Raw genomic sequence first — 21,642 nt, forward strand, 5'->3', positions numbered from 1 at the left:
TCAACAACAGATCCTCCTGTAGCTCTGGGCCTGGTCCTGGCAGCTGCTGCCCTCAGAAAGCCACACAGGTCCCACTGCACATGCTCCATGGCTTCCCATGCTCCTGATCCATGATCCTGATCTGCAGCTGGGACCTGACTGACAGCCACCACTCCAGGTGGGACAACTCAGAGCTGCCTTTGGAAGGGCCCTGGCTTTGCCTTGCACAAGCAATGAAAGGGCTTGGAGAGCCCCTGCTGATGGTCCTGGCTCCTCACACACAGTAGGCCTGCTCCTATGGGATTTGGGATTTGAGATTTGGGATTTGTCCCCACTGCCCACCTGCTTCCCATCTCCACGGGCTTCTGCACCGGCTGGGATCAGGATGGTTCCAAGCCCCTGGGCATGAACTCCTGAGAACATCTCACCCTCCTAACTGTGGCCTCACCTCACCTCCTGCAGCCCTCCCATTTCCACACTAGTGCTGATCCTTTTCCCCTCGAGCTGTCACTGTCATATACATGGGGACCAACCAGCATGGCCAGGGCTCCTGTGGGCACACTGGGACAACTCAGAGCTGCCTTTGGTAGGCCTCTGGCTTTGCCTTGCACAAACAAGAGAAAGAGAGAGCCCCTGCTGATGGTCCTGGCTCCTCACGCAGAGCAGGCCTGCTCCTGTGGGATTTGGGATTTGTCCCCACTGCCCACCTGCTTCCCATCTCCATGGGCTTCTGCAGTTGGATCAGGATGGTTCCAAGGCCCTGGCCACAAACTCCTGTGGACATCTCACCCTCCAAACTGTGGCCTCACCTCACTTCCTGCAGCCCTCCCACTTCCACACTAGATCCTCTTTTTCCCCTGGAGCTGTCATTGTCACACACTGGGGACCAACCAGCGTGGCCAGGGCTCCTGTGGGCACAGCAGGCTCCCCAGGAGTGAGCCAAACACGTTGGACACCCCAACAAGTCCCCAGCTCCCCACCTCCCGCTGTGGCCCGGCTCCTGCAGGGCTCTGACCCCCAGAGAAGGAAGGGTTGATCTACCTTATAGGCCACTTTGGAAGGACATCTCTTGCCGAGGCCTAGCGGTGGTGACATAAGAGTCAGCATTTCATACATCTCAGTGTAATGGATTCGGCCACTGCTCATGGAGGGGGAAGGGGAGGGAGGGAGATGCAGAGAGAGGAGGCATTCCCAGAGAGCGGAAAAAAAAAAAAAACAAAAACGTACGAACGGAAAAATAGTACAGGAAAAAACAGGAGAGAAAAAAAAAAAAGAAAAAACAAACGGACAAACAGGAAAAGAACAGGAAACCCGTTAATCAAGGCAAATCATACATGAGAGACTGTCCTGATGTGGATTTATAGCACTGCTCACACAGACCCAGGAATGCTGGCAGAAAGCGACTCACCCCTCTCCTCTCTGCTGCTGGCCTCAAGTGCCTGTCTCGCTACCAGCCTGGGACGAGTCCTGTGCTCTGAACCCCTCTGCTAAAGCCCTCCACGAGCCCCCACCTCGTCCCACAGGTTCCAGGGCTGTGTGCGAGTGGTATAAATCAGATACACGGCACTCGAGCCATGGGTTATTGCAGATAAGGGTGCCTTGCACCACGGCGCTCCGTGGCCTCTGGAGCCTCTTCCCTCCCGGGGGGGTGCCTGGTATTTGCTTGGCATGGCCACCTAACCCATAGCCAAAGGCTGTGTATCCCCAGCTGGTGGGGTCTATGCAATTGGGAGGCAGCATCTTGCATAGAAGGCAGTGGGCCAGGGTCACTTGTCACAGGAAGATGCCCAGTTGCTTCCGTCTGGCTCTGCGGATGGAGCACTTCCCCACCATGCAGCAGTGCAAAAAAAGGCATGCTGAATCGGCTGGAACAAAAAAAACGGGAGGAAAAGTTGGGCATGCCATGCTCCCTCCCTGGCTCTCTCCCACATGCGGCTGCAAGTTCCACCAGGTTGGAGTTTAAAGAGTCTCAGCAGAGGCAGCTGTTTGGGCCTTCCAACATTTGGGGTTGGTTTGGGTTCCCCATGGGAGCAGTTAGGGTGGGATTTCCCTCCCTCCTCCCCTCCTTGCACTCCTCTGCTCCCTAAGGACCTGCCTGGGATTGCTGAGCAAAGAATGCCACCAAAGATTGGCCACCCCAGGCTGGGGTAGCTGGGCTGTGCCTCCCTCTCTCTGCACATCCACATCTCCCAGGGATCCTGGGCTTGCTCACCTCTTCTTCCCCTCGTGCCAGGACCCCATCCTGCCACTGCGAGGTTTGGGATGGTCAAATCACCTTGTGACACCAAAGGCATCCACCCTCACTGCCAGACAGGACCCCATCTCAGCTGGGAGAGAGGGCACTGATAAAAAATTAAGGATCCCCATGGGATCTTGGCTTCTTCCCTAGAATGTGCTGAGAGCAGTGTGGAAAGGGGAGATGAGGTCTCTTCTCAGCCCCCTGGTCAAAAAGGCTCCTACCAAGATAATTCCTGACATTTCAAGTGTGAACAGAACTGGTGACAGGAGCTGTTTGGGGTGCAGGCACACCAAAAGATGGTTGATAAGAGCTCTGGAGAATGATGAGCAGGAGGATCAAGAGGAAACATCCAGGAGTCCACAAACAGCACCTTGGCAGGGCTGGATGAGCACCAGCTCAGGATGAGGTGGCTGCAATTTTCATGCATGAATTCAGTGCAAAAAAGGAAGCAAGACAGTGATCTTCCAGCCATCCTTCCTGGCAGGGGGAATTCTGGGGAACCCAGCACCAAACAGGCACTGCCTTTCAGCCTGAGATTCTCCACACAGCCAAGGAGGAATGGAGTCCATGAAAGGAAGAGTTTGCATCAGTGACCAAGAGGGATCCCATGAGAACTCCACACTTTGCTGCTCCTCAGAGCAGAGATCTTGGAGCTTTCTGAGCAGCACAGCTGTGCCCAGACACCACTTCCCCACAGAGTGAAGCACAGGCAGGCACAGGGAATGAAATTCATCTGAGCAGGATCGATGTCTTGGGAAGGCTGAGCTGGAACAGGGGTTGGACAGAGCTAAAGAATAAATCAGGAATTTATTAAAGGCCTCAATGGATCCACCTTGGGCAGCACAAGAGCCCAGCCAGGGCTGCACCCAAGATGAACCAAAATGGTCACAAAAAATGGATCCTCAGTGACATCGTCTCTCACTTTTGTAAGTTCTGCTCCATTTGCACATTGGAGTCAATTGTCCAGTTACAGCTTTAGCCCTTGCAGTCCCATCCTTCTTGTTTTTCTCTCTCCAGCCCACGGTGTTTGTGCTCTTGGGCCTGAGATTTGGATCATTTGTCCTTGGTCCCCAGCTAGAGCAGGAATTGTTTTGTCTCCCTGCTCTGTGCACAGAGCTCACCATCCCCTGATAGGAAGCCCAGACCCACACACTAAAGCAGCACAGAATCTGAAAAATATAAAAGCTCAAATCTGAGGCATCAGGATGACTCCCAAGAGCTGGTGCACACCCAGGATGGGGGATCTGACCCATCCATCCGTGTCTGGACAGAGATGTGACCCATGGCTACAGCACGAGGTGGCCACCAGGGATTAAATTATTCATTATTCTGTGATTCTGTAAACCCTGTAAAACCACCAGGCATTAATGGCTTGGCCTGAGAGAAGCCTGTGAGTGGCAGAGGAGGAAATGGGAGACAGGACATCTTCCTCCTGTGGTTAGGAAATAAGTGCTGTGCCCCACAGTCTGTTAGGAAGGGAGCAGCAGGAGTGCTGTGAGAGTAAATTCAGGAAGAGATGAAGTTATCTTCACCTCATAGGGATATCATCTGTGGAGCATTCACCTGGCAGGCAAGGCAGGCTCACTGAACTGAAAGGTGTCTGCAAGCTGACTTGGTGTTTTGGGATCTTGGCAAGATGCAACAACCACATGGATTTTTTTTTTTTTTCCAATCTTTTGGGAATTGTTCCAGGGCAATAGGAACTCCTGAAAATCTCCTGTTCTTGAAATATCTCCTGCACAGGGAGGAGGAGACTGAGGTAACACAAGGTAGAGATGGGAATGGGGATGTCTCTCCCACATGACAACGGAAGCTGTTCTCAGCACTCTTTGCTTCCTCCTCTCCCTGCATTTATCCACCTTCACTGCTCTGCCCATCCACAGCCAGCAGAAATCAGATTGCTCTGAGACTCCCTCTTCCAAGGAAGCATCAGCAGAGAAGCAAGACTCCAAGAAGCCCTTCCTGGAACAGATGACCTCATCTGAGATTCTTGCAAGAAATCTCCCGTTCCCAAATCCATCTTCCTAAACGAGGTGACCAATCATCCAGGCCTTGTGTTCTTTGTGCTGCTTTGCCTCTGGCAAAACCATCCCCACACCCAGCTGTGGAGGGTGACAGAGCTGTTCCAGGGGTGGCACCTGGAAGGAAAGCCTTCCTGATGTTTCCACAAGGATGTGGTGACTGCACCACGCTGCAGCAAGGAACCCTCCTCCTCTGCAGAGGCAAGAGCCAGGACTGGGCTTGTCTGAACTCCCTTGTGCACCTCAGGAGCCATGAGGGATGCAGGAGGAAGAGCAAGCTCTGTGATTCATCCTTTTGTGGCACAGGCACAGACAAAGGTGTCATGGCACTTCAGAGAACGCAGCAGATGTGGGATTTTGCTCAAGTGTCACCCCAAAATAATTTTTTTTTTAAAAAACCCTTCAAGTCAGAGAGACATGAGGAGACCAAATCGCTGCCCTGGACTCAGGGCCAGTGTCAGGACCCAGGACATCCCTCTAGCTGTCCTGAGCAGCCAAGACTCTGCCAGGGGTCTCAGAGACCCTGGCACAGAGCCCAAGATGCCTGTGGGTTTGATTATGACCCGTGGAGCAAATTACCAACCTTGTATGAAGATCAGCAGGCCACAACAGTTTAAGTAGAATATTAGTGAAGTTATCACAGAGTAGAAAAGTAGATTTTAGAGTCTTTGGTATGGAAGTTCAAGACGCAAGATGGAAAGAACTAGGTGTGTCCAGCCTTTCTCCTTCTTCTTCTTGGCCTCCATCTTCTGCTGTGATGTTGGCACTTTTAGATTGGTTTAGAGTAGAAGCTCACTGTCTAACATGGGTGATAGGTGTTGGAAAGTAATTGTAAATATTGTACTAGTAGTTTTTAGTATACAATAGTATACTTGCTGAGCTGACCTCAGCAAGCCAAGAGAAATTTTTTTATGGACAAGATAAAATAAACAACCTTAAGACTGAGGAATGAAGAGCCCTGACTCCTTCTTTGAGCGCCAAGCTAAGAAAAGAGACTTTCCAACTTTTCTTGAGTTCACTCTGACCAGCTGGAGATCCTGACAGGCCAGGAGCCAGGAGCTGAGCTCAAGGGAGAGGAGCTGCCAAGCTCCAGAGGTGTCACCATCTCCCAGGGAGATCCAGCCAGCTTTGTGCAAGCCTAGAAAGAGTCCCACTCCTCAGAGACGTGACTGTTTGTCCTGCCAAGCGCCACCCTCAAGGACAGGGCTGTTGGGTACAGCACAGCATCTTCCAGGGACAGGGGTCACCTCCTCATCCTCCCTGTCCAAAACAACAGCAAAGTCCCCAACAATACCCTCCCAAACCCTCGTTGTCCCCCCGTGAGGTGCTTGGAGGTGTCGAGCAGAGGCAGTGGCATTTGGGCTGGTGCCCCTCGGGGCTCTCTGCACCACTGGAACCGGGGCTGGGGGGCTTTGCTGGGGGGCAAAATTTGTCACAACCCACGCCAGGAGGCTCTGAGTCCCCTGATGCCTCCCCTGCAGGGGAACAGCTGCTGGCTCTGGGAGGCAGTGGACCTCTTTAAACTCGGAGGAAAGCAAGGTCAGGGTTCCCTGGGGAGGCGCGGTGGCAGTGGAGCAGGGAGCAGGGTGGATGGTGTGTCCCGTGGCCAGGCTGTGGCGGAGGACTGGGAGGCAAACCTTGCACGCCACCCTGTAGGGGCAGTTCTCTCCTAGGCCCAGAGGAGGCGAGATCACCCGTACTAATTTGTACATATCCTTATACGAGATCCTGCCGCTGCAAAGGAAGCACAGGTGGGTTAATAGGACACTGAGAGGGTGGAGGGGAGGGTGGAGAGCTTAACGGGGGGATGCTGGGGCTGTCTGTGGGGCAAGACCCCCAGCTCTTCTCCTTCTGGCTCTGTCAGACCCAGAGAGGAGAAAAAGCTGTGAGCATCAGCTACTGCCTTTTCCACCATGAGAGCTGGCTCTTATCTCCTCACACTGTCCCATCCTCACCCTGGAGAAGGACAGTTTTGGTGGTGACCCCTCCTCGTTGTGCCCCTGACCCCTGGGCCTGGCGGGATTTTACACAGAGTGAGCCTGCAGCTTGGTGGAGTTCTAAGCCATGGAGCTGTGCCCCATCACGTCACCAGAGCCCCTGTCCTCACACAGCCAACCCTCTGAGAGCCACGAGGTCCCAGTGGGGTTGGCAGCTGAGCCACTCGTGCCTCCAAGATCTGGGGAACCTGAGACAGGGAGGGATAATGTGACCAGCTGCTGGCTGTGGCACCTGGCTGTGGCTCTCCAGTCCACTCCTGTGCTCTGACCACCAGCCCAGCTCTGCCAAGGGTGCACATTATGAGAAGCAAACCTCCCCAGACACACACAGACCCCCCTTTCCTCCCAGGGAAGCACATCTGCCCAGATGCAGCCATCCCAGGATACGGCCGTATCCTCCGGCACCGCGGGGACCAGGAAGCAGCCGAGGCACAGAGCTGGCAGGAGGGGGTGCAGGATGTTGAGCTCCCCACTCTGCTCCAGCCCAGAGCCCCTGGGGAAGCGTGGGGTGGAAGTGCTGAGGTGCAGCTGCTGCAGCCTCCTGGGCATCCTTGGACAAGCTGGGAGGGAAACCAGGTGGGGAGGCAAAGAGCGGCGTCACCATCCGACCCCAGGCGCCTTTGCCTCTGGTTTCTTCCTCCTCATCCTCTCCCATCCCCTCTCCATTGCTGGCCAGAAGTGAAGAACCAACCAGACCCCAAACCCCATCCCTGCTCCCCCCTGGTGCTGGGTGTTGTCCCCAGGAGAGCTCCGTGTGCTGTCAGGATGTGCTGGGAGCTGTTGGGATGTACTCACCCATTCCTGGCCTGGCACAGGGGCCAGGGCTGCCAAAACTGTCTCCTGTGTTCCCTAAGCACTGGCTACAAGCATGGCTTGCTCAGGGAATCAGAGGGGCACATGACAGGGACAGGACAGCTCAGGCTTGTTTTATAGTGGCTCCATCATGGGCCATCACAAACTGGCCACCAGCCACCACCAAGTGCCCAGTGTGAAGAAACCCACCCCAAGAGCCACCCTGCAGCTAGCAGCTGGGAGTTTCACTGCTCCACCTCCTCTCCTTCTCTGCTTGGAGCTGATATTGGGCATAAAAAAAAATACCTTGGCTGAGGCTGGTCTCCTGAGGGCAGGACATGAAGGCAAGGAGTCTCCAAAGGGAGTGTGAGGGGGTGCCAAGGCCAAGAGTTAAGATGGCACAGGCTCTCTGCAGTGGTGGATCATGGACCCATGGAGCCCCTGGGCTCTGGAAGGGGCCACACAAGGCATCCGGGTGGGGCTGGGCTGAGTGAAGGGCAAACACATTCCCAGAGCTGACACAGGTCCCCCTTTGCTCTAGGGATGCTTGGGACCATCTGAGGAGAAGGAGCAATGGAGAGCAAGGCCTCTGCAGCAGCAGCAGCAGCAGGAGCAGAGCCAAAATCTACCAACCCAGGGTGTGTATGGACCCTGTGAGCCCCCACTACTGCTGGGAACAGGCTGTGCCTCCAAACAGGAGCCCTGCTCTCCAAGGTCCTCATCAGCAAGGGCAGGAGTGCAGCAGCCAAAGCCCTCCCACCTCAGAGGGGTGAGTGGGCTGGCCAGCACAGGACACAGCTCCCCAAACACGCCCCAAACAAGGTCCTGTGCAGGTGGTTTGGCGGGAACCCAGCAGATCCCTGTGGTGGGAACAAGCCCTGCTCAGCCCTGCTGTTATCAGGGGCTGTGGGTGCTGGGGAGGAAGGGATGGAGCCAGTCTCAGAGCAAAGGCTCCCAGCTGGTGCTTGGGGACAGGAAAGGAGGCTGAGAGGGATCTGCCTGCTGGGCAGGGAGGAGAGGAAGAGCAGGAATGTCCAGCACTCAGGATGAACACCCCATGGCAAACTGAACATCACCCAAGACGCCTGCGCCACCAACCAGCACAAGAACCAGCTGCTGCCCTTGCAATGACCACAGGTGACAGCAGCACACCCCTGACTGTCCCAGACATCACTGAGAACTAAACTTCCAGTAGGAGAGCATAGAGACCCTGGTTTAAAACCAGCTCTGAGAGGTTGGCTGGGAGAGAAGGAGCTGGCTACATACCACGCTGCTCGGTCATACTCTGCCCAGATCCGGACAAACTCATCCAGATGGTGAGGGCCCAGGATGGAGGAGTCCCGTGTCAGGTACTCAAAATTGTCCATGATGACTGCCACAAACAGGTTGAGCATCTAAATCAAAGCGGGGAAAGGCAGAGAGAAAGGAAGGTGAGGGGAGAGGGAGCAGAGAAGGGAAGGGAGAGAGTGGAGGGAAAGTGGGGGAGAGGGAGCAGAGAAGGGAAGAGGAGAAAGAGTGATTGTGGGAAGGTGATGGAAGATGACATGATGGCTGACAAGAGGGATCCCCAGAGCCCTCAGAGGAGAAGGCAACTCACCAGGAAGGAGCAGAAGAAGATGAAGGACACGAAATAAACGTAGGCCAGGTCGGTGCCGCAGCGCTCGTTCTCGTTCTGCCCGGACGTGGCCGTGGTGTCCGGCTCGCAGCCCTTGCCCTCCAGGCAGGACAGCATGATCTCCTGCCACGCCTCTCCAGTGGCACTCCTGTCCCCAACACAGCCCTGTCAGCAGCTCCTGGTGGCACGGATGCCCCCAGGAGAAACCTCACCGTGACCTGCCCACATTACACACATCTCTGGCATGCAGAGGAACGTTTTCCATGGTTGCTCACCTGAAGAGGAGCATGAGGGAGCCCAGGAAGCTGCGGAAGTTGTTGTGCCTGTTAATGTGGCTTTCCTCATCAAGTTTGATATTGCCAAAAACCTGCAGAAGGCAGAAAAAGGGCTCAGCTCTTCAGGCAAGAGCTCGTCAGCCAGGGAAGCAGCTGCACGTTCATATTGCCGTCCTTGAGTGTTGGGGAAGATGAAACAGGAAAGCCTTATAAATGTGATTGCCTGGTAAAAGATTTTGAGAATACAGAAACTATAAGTGAGACTGAAATGAAAGCAAGCTTTGAGATACCTCAGTTACTGAACAACTGGAAAACAATGGTGTGGCCAGCTGAAGGTAATCCCCTTTTGATGAAACAACACCCTCTGCTTGCAGGCAGGTCCAAGGGTCAGAGCAGACCCTACAGCTTGGCAGAAGGGGCCCAAAGAGGAGTTTTTAGGGTTTAAAATGTAACACAGTATGGTAATGTAATGATTCTTATAGGCTGTATGGAAATGCTATAGGATTTGTATCTTGTATTAGATTGGTTAGTGAGAATTAGAATATTCAGCACAAAAGAAGATTTATGGCATTGTAACAGGAACCTCGCTCTCTTACCCTCTTATGCTCTTATCCTCTTTTACTCTCTCTCTCATCCTCTCTCCCCTCTCTTCTCTCAGGCCTGCTCTGAGCTGTGGCTGGCAGCTCCCAGCAGGGCCTTTCCCCCAGGCCCTTTGCAATAAACCACAAGTTCCAAGCCCTGGCTTCAGAGATCTCTGGTTCTCCATCCATCCTGACTGTCCTACCACCATCACTCCTACACTTGAGAACATTCCAGGTTGGGTTGGACAGGGCTCTGAGCAACCTGATCTAGCTGGAGATGTCCCTGCCACGGGGCTGGACAAGGTGGCCTTCCAAGTCCCTTCCAACCAAAAACATCCTCTGACTGTGTGATTGCACAAAAAGTGCCCCAGCAAACACAGGCTGGTGCACAGCCAGCGTGCCAAGGAGCTGGTGCCAGGCAGCCATGGGGGAAGGAGACTCTGCTCTCCTTGGCAGGGATTTGCTGTGGGTTGCAAAGGCTGCGAGAGGCTGAGCTGCCATGGAAACAGAAGCATGGAGGGCCTGGGATCAGCTGAGTCCAACCATTCCACATCCATCCATCCCTCCCTCAATGCCATCTGAGCACCACATGGCACCCAGTGACCCCAACCACACTGGAGGTGCAGGGACAAGGTCCCACTGCCCTGGGTGGGTGCTGGGTCACACTCCTGGACACTCCCAGGAGATTTTGCATTGCTGGAGGAATGGTCTGTGATGCTGGGGTGAGGCACAGCTCTGCAAACAGCATGGAGAAGGGCTCAGGGATGGAGGGACAGACCCCACCATCCGCAGGGCCAGGAGAGGCAGCAAAGATCAAACCATGGGCAAGAATCTAACAACAATCCTCAGCAAAAGCTGTGCTAAGACATTAGTAAAGTGCCTCAAATTGGAAATATGTGCTGTTATTACTGTTAAATATTTATTCCCCTTTCCCTCAACCTAAAAATACACCAACTGCAGAGTATTTTTTCCCTGTACAGGTTTTTTGGAATGTGTAATTGTAGAATATTTTCTGCCTCCAGCTATTTTGCTCAAATAACGCCCACAGACTTTACTGCTTGGGGATTCGTTCACAATGGTGTTAAAAAAAAAAAAAAAAAAAGAAAAATTAAAAAAAATAAATCTAATACTACCACCCAGCAGGGAGGGGGGCTGAGTCAGATGGTGGCTGTTTAGGAGAACACCTGGAGCTGCTGCTCAGGTGAGTAGGACAGGGTGGCAAAAATCAGCCACTGGAAGATCCTAAACAGCAGAGCTGCCAAGCAGCACAAGCCAGGGGCCTCTGTCACCCCAAAATGAGGCACTGGGTACTGTGGCAGCTCACAGGGCAGCTCCACATCCCCAGAGGATTCTTTGTCACATCTCCAGCATGGGATTTAGTCACAGCAGAGGCGAGCAAGCCCTGCAGCACGTGTGGAGCTGAAGGGTTTGGCTCACATGCCTCTTATTCACCAGCTGACGCCTCCCCCTGCTCTGCAGACCCCCCCAGCAGCTGGGAGATCAGGGCAGGGCCCCAAAGGGGAGCACCCAAACAGACTGACAGCAGCACAGCTACAGGGACAAATGGATGGCAGGTACCCAGCTGAGCGCCCAGGGCCGCAGCTCCAAAGGTACCAGCTGTGGAGCTGGACTGAACAAGGCCATGGCAGTGTCCCCAGGGCCCTGCCGCTCCCAGAGAAGCTGTTCCACCCTCAGCACCCTCCTGGCACAGTGTTGCACACAACGCTGGCTCCTGTGTGCAACACTGGGGACGTGTCAGTGCCACTGTCTGTGCCAGGGGGATACACGGACACGTCTGTCTCACCTGCATCCCAATGATGGCGTAGATGAAGAAAAGCATGGCAATCAGCAGGCAGACGTAGGGGAGTGCCTGCAAGAGAAGCAGATGAATCACCTCATCTATCACAGGTCCAGCCCCAGAGGAGTACAGCACACACAGGTGAGCTGTGCTGCTCCATCTCTCCTACAAGGCCTTGGGAACAGCCTGTATTTGGGAGTAGCACCACATCCCTGTGGCCTGGTGTCCTAGGGTGATGTTATGATGCTTGTATCCCTATTTCTGTGTTCTGTTTATGCTGGATATTATGTTCTGTGCCTTCAAGACTGGCTCTGAAGAGTGAATGTTTTGTTTTGGTTTTGTTATCAGCTGGTCCCCCACAGCTGGTGGGGACACAGAGACAGAGCAGTACATGATGCTGCTTTGGCTTTTTGCTTGGGTTTTGCTTTACTTTTGCTCTTGCTTTTTGCTTCTGTTCATTAGTTAGTTTAGCTAAGCAGTCCGAATTTTTCCCTGGACTGTTTTTACTTTCCCTTTTTTGGACCAACTTGAAGCTGCTCCAGACTGGGACCTGGGAAACACTGAGAGCTTGCACCCTGTGGCTGCAGCAGCTGCCCCAGCGCTGGAGGGACTGATAACAGAGCGACCACCCCCAAGACAGACTTTCTGAATTTGTCATCTTTTTCAGAGCAGTGAAAGAGTTTTGTCATCTGGTATTGTTAATTTTGTGTGCTGGGGGGTGCTGTACCTGTTAAATAAACAGGTTCTTTCCACTTGTCTCCAAGTAATCCTTCCCAAACTGGCTGGGGAGGGTTAGGGTTAGGATTAGGGGAAAGGGCCCATGTGGGTTTGCTTTCTGGAGGGGCCCCCTTTTGGAGGTTTTCTCCCAAATTTGCCCTAAACCAGGACACCTGGCAAGAGGTCAGGACACAGGAGACTGACCTTGAAGGACTGCACAAAGGTCCAGAGCAGGATGCGGATGGTGTAACCCTGACGGAGCAGCTTGATGAGCCGAGCAGCCCGGAAAAGCTTCAGGAAGCTCATGTTGAAGCTGCTGGTGTTCACCAGCTGGGGGGAGATGAGAGGGTCAGAGGGAGCTGGGGGCTCCCAGCACCACCCCACAGCCCGCTGCTCCCAGCCCCTGCCTCACCTTGGTGTCTGTCAGGATGATCTCCGTAATGCTGCCGATGACCGTGATGAAGTCAAAGATGTTCCACGTGTCCCGAAAATAATTCTGCAAAAGAAAGAGGGAGAGAGGGAGCGTGGATTTGAGCTCAGGGATGGCAGGTCTGAAGGGTGCTGGGCCACAGGCCAAAGCTGCTCATGGGCAGTGGTGGAGACCTCAGAGCCCATTTGTATGCAGCCACAGTGTGGAACACCGTCCTGTGTCTGAGACAACAGCAGACCTGAGCATGCCTGCAGCAAGCAGCTCTTCCTGGGAGATGATTCATGCCTCCAACAGACCACCCTGGCAAATGGGATCAGGAAAAGCAGCCACAGCCTAGATGAGGCTACAACAGCTCGGCACCTTGACCCTCACAGCCAGGAGGCTGCTGTGCCCTCCTCTTCACAGACACCTGGACACATCTCAGCCCCTGCTGTTTGTGCAGCAGTGTGGGAAACAGTAAAGGTAAGAAGATTTTCAGAAAGCTGTAAAAGCAGGCCTTGGAAACAGAAAGAACAGAGAAAGTAAAACTAGCTGCAGCTCCAAAGTCTGAAAGTAGAAAAAGTTACAATAGTACAGCAAGCAAGGACATGAAACAATAGCTTGAGTTTTAGGCTTGGCTAATACAGACCTTAGGATTGCAGAAAAATATGCTTAGAAAGATAGTAGAAGGTTTTAAGCTTAAAAATGGAGTATTGTGTGTTGTTATTAGAGAGCAGACAAGCAAGCATTGTGTGAAGCAGGTGTAAATGTGCTTTTAATGACTGGCTAGAACAATCATCTGTAAGCTTTAGCAATGTGCTATTAGCTAGAAAGTTTTTTAAATGCTTTGTAACAAAGAAATATTTGGCTGTTGATGGCAAGATGTGAGCTTTTGCCAGCTTTCTATTGTCTCAACCATGTAATGAGGCTGATGCTGCAATAAAGCTCAAGGAATGTATCCCTGTCCTGTTTGTGACAAACTCCAAACACACAGCAGCTGGCACAACACCAAACGTGACCATGACTGGTGCTACTGGGAGCAAGAAGGGTGGCTAGAAACCCTCCTGGCAGTGGGCTTTGTGTCCCATAAGCAGCAAGGAATAGCTGAAGAAACAGCAATCCGTGGTTTCAGATACCAAATGAGCAGCTGGGAGTTTTAGCACTGTGAATCTGTCAGGGAGGTCTCACTGCTGCTCGGGTACAGCACAAGGACAGAAGTGCAGCAGCATCTCCTGACTTGTGGGGACAAGGGAGCACAGCCCCCAGCATGTGGAACAGCACAGAACATGCACAGCCCAGGCACAGAGCACAAGGCAAGAAGTAAAACAGCAGTGTGGCTTTTCCCAGCACTGGGAAGTGCAATGAGAACCACAGAACTCCAGCCCAAAAGCAGCTCTTAGGCCAGGATCCAAAATAAGTAGCAGCAAGCTCACTTTATTAACACCTTCCCTTCCTTCTTTCACACTGCCAAAGTGCAAATGAACACCCTCGTAAAGAACAGGAGCAGGCACTCACCAGGAAGCCAAAGGCAATGATCTTGAGGACGCACTCCAGGGAGAACACCATGGTGAAGGCAATGTTCAGGTACTTCAGGGCCAGCTCATAGGTGTATGGAGCAGAATAGTACTGATGGAAACAGAGACAGCACTAGCCAGGAGGAGCCTGCCAGCCTCGGGGCTGGTGACTGTCCCAGCACAGACCTGACATGGCCTATGTTTGATGCCCTGGCTGCCTCCAGAATTCCTTCTTTTCCTCACCCCTCCCTCAGGACAGGCCTGTGGTGGTCCACATTGCTTGTCTTGGAGGCATCAAGAACATCTCCTTGCTCTCTCCACCCCTCTCCCAGGACAGATGCCGTTCCTTCTAAGAAGGTGGCACAGAGGAAATCCAGGCCTGCCTGCAGTAGTTAAGAGGTCTAAATAATTTGGGTCATTTCCTTTAGAAAAGGTGCCACCTCCAGTTTGGGTCCTGTGTTGTTTCCCGGGCATGTGCCCAGGGAATTCACACACTGTCTCAAAGCACCTCCACAACCAAAATTCCCTCTGCTCCCATCCTGACTGATCCTACTGCTCCAGACGAAGGGGACAGCCTCCCTCTGAGCCCCAGCTCACCTTCATCATGAGCACCACGGTGTTGAGGGCTATCATGGCCATGATGGTGTACTCGAAGGACGGGGACACCACAAAGTGCCACACGCGGTACTGGAAGGTGTGTCTGTTCTGGGGCATGTACCTCGTCAGGGGCTTGGCACTGATGGCAAAGTCAATGCAGGCCCTCTGCAACAAAATAATGCCCATCAGACCCCCACGGACACCTGGGAATGTCACCATCATACTTTCTGGAAAATCCCTTCACGTCCTGGGAAGCTGAGAGGCCTCAGAGAAAAAGGAAAACAATATTATCTCATTTGCTTCTCCTGTGTCTTGCTGTTTTGGAATGTGAAATGTGAAATGTGTTTTGATGCTTTGGAATGTTTGTGCTGCTTTGGAGATTGTTTATCCAACATGTGAATTGTTTTGACTTAATGACCACTCACGGTCAGGCTGTGTCAGACTCTGAAGAGAGAGTCACGAGTTTTTCATTATTATCTTGTTAAGCCTTCTGTAAGTATCCTTTCTCTATTCCTTGGTATAGTTTTAGTATTCTTTTATATAATTAATATAATATAATATAACATCATATCATATCATATCATATCATATCATATCATATCATATCATATCATATCATACCATATCATACCATATCATACCATATCATAATAGATTAGCCTTCTAAGAACATGGAGTCAGATTTATCATTCCTTCCTGCCACAGGGGACCCCAGAAAATACTACAGGGAGGTGCTGGTGGCTGCCACAATTCCTTCCTTCATGATCTGGGAAGGCAGCAGGCTCATGGGTTTCTCACCTTTTCGATAGCAAGGGAGTTCCAAGCTCCCAAATTGCTGAAAGCCCCATGGAAATGTCCTCATTCCCCCTCCCCAGACCATACCTCATTCTTCTCTAGGCTGCACTCCTCCATCATTTTGTCTCCTTGCTCTTGGAAGGTGATGATGATGAGAGCCACGAAAATGTTGACGAAGAAGAAGGGGAAGACCACGAAGTAGACGACGTAAAAAATGGACATCTCCATGCGGTTGCTGCGGCTGGGCCCGCGGTCCTCCTCCGTCACATCCACCGAGTGCTGCAGCACCCTGTGGGCAGAGAGGTGGAGAAAAGCAACCAGGGGTACATCCATCACTTCCAACGGGACCCAGCTCTGTCTGTCCACTCTTGTGTAATGACAAGGTAAAGCTCTGTCCTAATCTGCTTTCAAGGATGACCCTTTTAAATGGCTGCAGTTTGTTTTATGGTGCTTTGCCACGTCCCTGATGGAAAATGGATTTTCCTGTGCTCTGCACACAGAGAAAAAAATATTGCCCAAGCTCACATGGGCATTTAGAGAGGTCCAGTCCTACCGTTATCCCTAATATTGACTTCAAATATATCTTCAGGCCGCACAGAAAAGGCATTTTCCATCATTCACTCCCTAAGGAAGAAGCTAACCCCAGACACGGCCCCAGCCTCATAGCAGGGCTAAAACCTCTCTTGTGCTGGTGTAATTTATGTTTATGAGGTGTTATTCTCTCCACCTCCCAGCCCAGCAGCTCCTCTCTCAGTCTCACTGGGTGTAACCTGACCACCCCAACAGGGTGTCCACCCCTATGGGAGGGGACAGAGGAGCAGAATACTCACTGGGGCCACCCCTCGCCCGTGGACACTGTGAACAGGGTGAGCAGAGCCCAGATGATGTTGTCATAGTGAAACTCGTGCCGCTTCCACTCCCTGCATTTCACCTCCATCTTGTTCTTCTCATGGTCCACATAGTTCCCTCTGCAAGGAGGACAGGGAGCAGTGACCTTGGGGTTTTTTGGCTGCCAGAGTGTGGGATGGCGGGTTTGAACCCTGGGGGCAGCATGGGTGTGTGGGGGTCACCTCTCCTCCCTTCAGCCATGAGGAAGAGGAGGGAGAAGGGGAAAGTAAAACAGAAGAGAGAAGAAGGAAAGAACAGGAGCAAATTAAGGGCTCTGCACTCCACAGAAGGATGGGCCACAGCACTGGGGATGGGGTTCAGCCCATGCTGTCCCCAGGAGCAAGGACTTAACAGGGACCCACACCAGACACGACCCAGCACCCTGCCCTTGCCAGAGGGGTGAGAAGCACCAGAGCTACTCCCCAGGGCACCCACATGCAGTCCTTCTGCGTGTCCTTGGAGCTGTCAGTGCAGTAGAAGAACTTCCCCTTGAAGAGCTGCACGGCAATGACGGCGAAGATGAACATGAAGAGCTTGTAGACAATGAGGATGTTGAAGACGTTCTTGAGAGATGTCACTACACAGTCAAAAACAGCCTGGAAGAGAGGGCAGAGGTCACCCTGGGGAACCCACAGACCTGCACCAAGACCAGGTTACTTGCTGGGTAAAGAGGGAAAGAGCTGGGCCTTCTCCCAGGCCAAAAGTTATTTTGTGAACGAGGTTAACACCCAGAGCACCCACAGCACACATGTAGGCACCATGCAGCCCCTGAGACAGCACCAGGAATGGATATTTGTGTCCTCGGTGTTCTCTGCAACCAGGGAAGCAGATGGGGGACCATCCTAATGATGCAATTAGCAGCACTCAAGACTAATTAGCGAGCACTTCATCATTTTGCATCACCCCAATAGCAGGACAGAGCAAATACTTCTGCCTGCCAGAACAGCACGTTCCTTAGTGCTCTCAGCCCTGGCTCTCACAGCACTTCAAGTGGGGGTTGTCCTGATCCTTGTTTCATGGGATCATGTTTCATTTTCCTTATCCCTGTATCCCTGATGGAGACAGGCACTTCCAGAAAGGAACTGACACGGGCTGACTCCATCCACTGATCAGGAAGAAAAGCTGGGGTCAACCCTCATGTTTTTGGGGTGGCACCCAGGTCTCATCAATCAGCCAAACCACTTAAAAGTGAAAAAAAGGGGCTTCCTCGTTCTCATACTCTTTTTTTGGTTTTGTACCCCATCAGCTAAGGTAGGGAAATTCATAATCCTACCTGTGATGCAGAAATAATCCAATTATTGAGATGGGAAATCCCTCTCCAGTACAACACTGTGACAGCACAGCACACAAAACCCCAAGCTGTTTGCAACCTGCTCTGGTGGGAAAGATGAAAAACTTCCCAAAGAGATTTGAGCTCTCCAAAACCAGGGCAGCCTATTTTTCAGGAGAACATCTGGGCTTTGCTCCATTTTGTCCACTCAAGCCCCACCTTCCCTGGCAGAGGAAATATTCTGGACACTCTGCAGTGCTCCAGGCTTGCTTTCAAAAATTCCTTGAACCTCCAGATACAAAGGGCTCGTAGAACACCCCAAAAGCTTTGAAAACAACTTGTTTATTGCTCACAAACAAATCACTGGGATGGTCCCTGCTCCCAGGGAAGAGGAGAAGAGGATGTGATGCAGGAGATGGAGCTCGTTACCTTCAGCTTGGGCAGCCTCTTGATGGTTTTCAGGGGCCTCAAGACCCGCAGCACACGGAGGGACTTGATGGTCTTGATATCCCGGCCCTTGTTGGTCCTGCCACATCAGAGGGAGGCACACACACCCAAAAGTGGAACAGAGAGACAATAACCTTGTAGACCTGGGTGCCCTGGGGAGCTGAACTGCCAACAACACCCCCCCAGCACGGTGAAGATGGGAACAGGAGGGGCACAAACACTGCTGAGCTCCCAGCCCACCTCAACACAGCTCCTCCAACAGCCAGCAGAGATGGAAAACCAGGTAATCCCCTTTTTCCTGGGATTAGCACCCTTCCAGAGACCTCAACAAACCTCTCGCTGTAGGAAGCAGTGCCAGGGCTAGGGCAGACAGTGCCAGGAGGTTTGCAGGGCACAGCCACACGCTGTTTGTAAACAGGGCTTGTGCAGGGTCACCGCCGCTGCAAATTGTTTCCTTCCCGTTGCAAGAGATGCAGAATAAAACGAGGGAGGTTTGCTCAAGGGGGTCCACATTGCCAGGGAAATTGTGGGTGCCTCATCCCTGGAAGTGTTCCAGACAAAGTTAGATGGGGCCCTGAACAGCCTGGTCTAGTGGAAGGTGTCCCTGACTAAGGCACAGGAGTTGGACCCTTGGGAGGGTCTCAAAGGTTTCTCCAGATCAGAGCTGTTCTTGCCTTCACCCCAAATCAGCTGAGGGAGGCAGAGTTTACCAGGAGAATTCTTTAAAAGCCCCCTCATGACCCTCAATTCTTGCATATGATGATTATTCCCTAATCACAATATCACAATACCAGGTAGGATTTTTTTTCTTGTTTAACCAAAGCCTGGATCTCGAGGTCCTGGTGAAGGTGGCACAGCTTGGCTCCACCAGGCACCCTCGAAAAAATGTCAAGGAAATTACTTGCAACAACAGATGCTCCCAATTACACAGCTCCTTGGCGAGGGTTAATGCAACAGGGAGTACAATAATGGGCTTAATCATTACGAGATGTAAACAAAACCACTAATTAATAGCCCTCCCTAGGAGCACAGCCCTCACATGCATGGGAAGCAACTGTACAGACGAACCTAGGACTCACTGCTTTGCTCAGAAATAGGGCCTGGATAAAGGCCTGGGATATCTGACTGAGGGCAGCACTCATCTGGTGCAAGTTGTCACCAAGGCCACCCCACGTGCAGTGTCTGACACCTGCTATGGGGAATCCCTTCAGCCCTCAGGAGTGCCTGCAGAGCAGCATGTTGCAGCCCCTGAAAACGCAGCTGAGGGTCAGCCCAGGTGTGGGACAGAGTGAGCTCCAGCTGCAGCCACCCCCCCTGCATTCCCAGGAGCACCATAGTTACCCCAAAGCATTCCTGTCGGCGATCCAGCCCAGCAGCCAGCAAGCAGCACCAGCAGAGAGGTGGAAAAAGAAAGAGAGGAGGAAGGTGAGAAAAGGGTCAGGGGAGCTGCATGGGGACCCTGCAGTAGCTGCCCACCACCCCAGACCTGAGGAGAAAAGCACAGTGTGTAGACCATGTTGTAGCCTTCAGGATGGGGCACATCTCCAGGGAGGAACTCCTCCAGAATCCCCTCCTGCCCTCCCTGCTGGAGGTTTTGGGTGGGGGGCATGTGGTGAAAGCTCTGCTGGAAGAGGAACCTGCATGGAGTTGGGACAGTGGGCAGCAGCAGGAAGGCCCAGTGCTCCTCAGCCAGGAGCTGTGGGGTCAGTGAGCCAAAGGCAGGTGCCTCCAAGGGAACCCACCTGCAAGCCACAATAGTTCCCATCCAAATTCTGCTCAATCACCTCCACTGAGAGCTGCACTGAGCCTGAGCTGCAGTGCAGGGTCTCCTGCAAGCCAGCAGGATGCTCCAATTGTACAAGCCAAGGTGGGCTCCAAGGTCCCTGGCTGTAACCAAACCTCTGTCCCTGCTTGAGCCAAGTCCCTGCCATGTGCACACAGAGCGCTCAGCACTTGGGGCAAAGCCTGTAAGCAAAACTTTTCCTTAAACACATCAAACTCACCCCAGCCCCTGGCTGTGTATCAGTCCAGAATGTGGGAGGTGTGCTGAAAAGGTGACAGCTTAACTTTGCAGCACTTCTGTGGTGCCCTGACCTGCCTCACACCAGGTTATTCTGCAGTACCTAGGGGTCCTTCTTTCTTCCAGACCCAGTGGGCACAAGGAGATGCTGCAAGGAAAGAAGCCCCTCTGCTGGGTAATCAGCCCCTGCACAGCCAGGGCTCCACACTGGCCACTCAACCTCTGTACCAACCCTTCTACCAGCCCTGGACAGCTCTGCAAAACTGCTGAGAACTGCAGCCTCAGAGGGAGGCAAAAGCCAGCAGGGTCTTTACTTGTGGTTCTGGTTATTTCAGCTAATTTAATTTGAACTCCTTAGAGATTTACAGCTTTTTATTTAGACTGTGCATGGATTGATGGATTAGCTTTCCACGTGGAGAGCCAGAGATGAATGGAGACAGCCTCTCCCAGGATTTGTGGCCTCTGAGGGAGCAGTGGACAAACCACAGTGGCTCACAGAGAGACGGCTTTGTGGGTGGACACTTGGTGGTCAGAGATTTGGATGTGGCACTGCTGAACCAGCTCCAAACATCCTGCTGTGCTCCACAGCCACCCCTGAGGGAAAACCAGAGTGAAGAGGGAGGCAGGAGGGGCAGGAAACCTGCATGGAACACCCCAGAATTCCTGCTGGGAAGTGCTGGACTCAGGCACCAGCTGGTCTCATCCAGGTAATCACCACACTCCACAGGCACTGCTGCTCCCACCCAGCACCATGGAGGAGAGGAGGAGAAGGAGAAAGGAGAAAGGAGAAAGGAGAGAAGGAGAAGGGAGAAGAGGAGGAGAAGGAGAAAGAAGGAGAAGTATAAATGAGAAAAGAGGAGAAGGAGGAGAGGAGGAGGAGGCAGAGAAGGAGGAAGGAGGGAGGAGAAGGAAAAGGAGAAAGAAGGAGAAAGAAGGAGAAGGAGGAAGGAGAAAGGAGAAGGAGAAAGGAGAAGGGAGAAGAGGAGGAGTAGGAGAAAGAAGGAGAAGTAGAAATGAGAGAGAAGAGAAGGAGAAGGAGGAGAAAGGAGAAGGAGAACAAGAAAAGAAAAGGAGAGGGAGAAGGAGAAGGAGGAGAAAGGAGAAGGAGAACAAGAAAAGAAAAGGAGAGGGAGAGGGAGAAGGAGGAAGGAGAAGGGGAAAGGGAAAGGAGAAGAGAAGGAGAGGGAGAGAAAAAAGGAGAAGGGAGAAGAGGAGGAGAAAGAAGGAGAAGGAGAGGAGGAGGAGGAAGAGAAGGTGAAAGGAGAAAGTGAAGGAGGGAGGAGAAGGAAAAGCAGAAAGGAGAAAGAAGGAGAAAGGAGAAGGTGAAGGAGAAGGAGGGAGGAGAAGGAAAAGCAGAAAGAAAGAGAAAGAAGGAGAAAGGAGAAGAAGGAGAACATTCCCCGTGCCCTGGCCCCACATCAAAGAGCTCACGGAGGGAGAAGAAAAGGAGACGGATTGGAACTTTAGCACCAGAGTTTTCCCCTGGGGATCAGGAGGGAGGCTGGGAGGGAGGGTGGCAGGCTGGGACATGGAGAGCTGGTGAATATCCTGCAGCTCCTTGGGCTGCCGAGGGCAGAGGCAGGTGTTCTTAGAAATGCTTTATAATGCATGAACCCATCAGAAATCACCGTGAGGCCTTTGTTCCCCTCACTGCCCAAGCCATGAGCTCACCTCCTGCAGCAGGAGCC

The 21,642-nt window shown here is 52.6% G+C and overlaps 1 protein-coding gene across 1 annotated transcript in view; it reads right to left on the reverse strand.

The window, feature by feature from the left end:
• Window positions 1–21,642, reverse strand: part of CACNA1E (calcium voltage-gated channel subunit alpha1 E) — a 102,994-nt gene that overhangs the window by 12,502 nt on the left and 68,850 nt on the right. Inside the window, exons 26-39 of the mRNA XM_058808582.1 lie at window positions 19,276–19,287; window positions 17,917–18,013; window positions 16,653–16,813; window positions 16,160–16,297; window positions 15,417–15,618; window positions 14,535–14,699; window positions 13,939–14,049; window positions 12,427–12,510; window positions 12,219–12,344; window positions 11,304–11,369; window positions 8,919–9,010; window positions 8,626–8,791; window positions 8,295–8,422; window positions 5,877–5,973 (exon numbers count right to left, since the gene is read on the reverse strand). Of these exons, the coding sequence (XP_058664565.1) occupies window positions 5,877–5,973; window positions 8,295–8,422; window positions 8,626–8,791; window positions 8,919–9,010; window positions 11,304–11,369; window positions 12,219–12,344; window positions 12,427–12,510; window positions 13,939–14,049; window positions 14,535–14,699; window positions 15,417–15,618; window positions 16,160–16,297; window positions 16,653–16,813; window positions 17,917–18,013; window positions 19,276–19,287 (1,645 nt within the window). The remainder of the gene's footprint in view (window positions 1–5,876; window positions 5,974–8,294; window positions 8,423–8,625; window positions 8,792–8,918; window positions 9,011–11,303; window positions 11,370–12,218; window positions 12,345–12,426; window positions 12,511–13,938; window positions 14,050–14,534; window positions 14,700–15,416; window positions 15,619–16,159; window positions 16,298–16,652; window positions 16,814–17,916; window positions 18,014–19,275; window positions 19,288–21,642) is intronic.

The sequence above is a fragment of the Ammospiza caudacuta genome, chromosome 7 (assembly GCF_027887145.1).
Source record: "Ammospiza caudacuta isolate bAmmCau1 chromosome 7, bAmmCau1.pri, whole genome shotgun sequence".
Classification (NCBI taxonomy): domain Eukaryota; kingdom Metazoa; phylum Chordata; class Aves; order Passeriformes; family Passerellidae; genus Ammospiza; species Ammospiza caudacuta.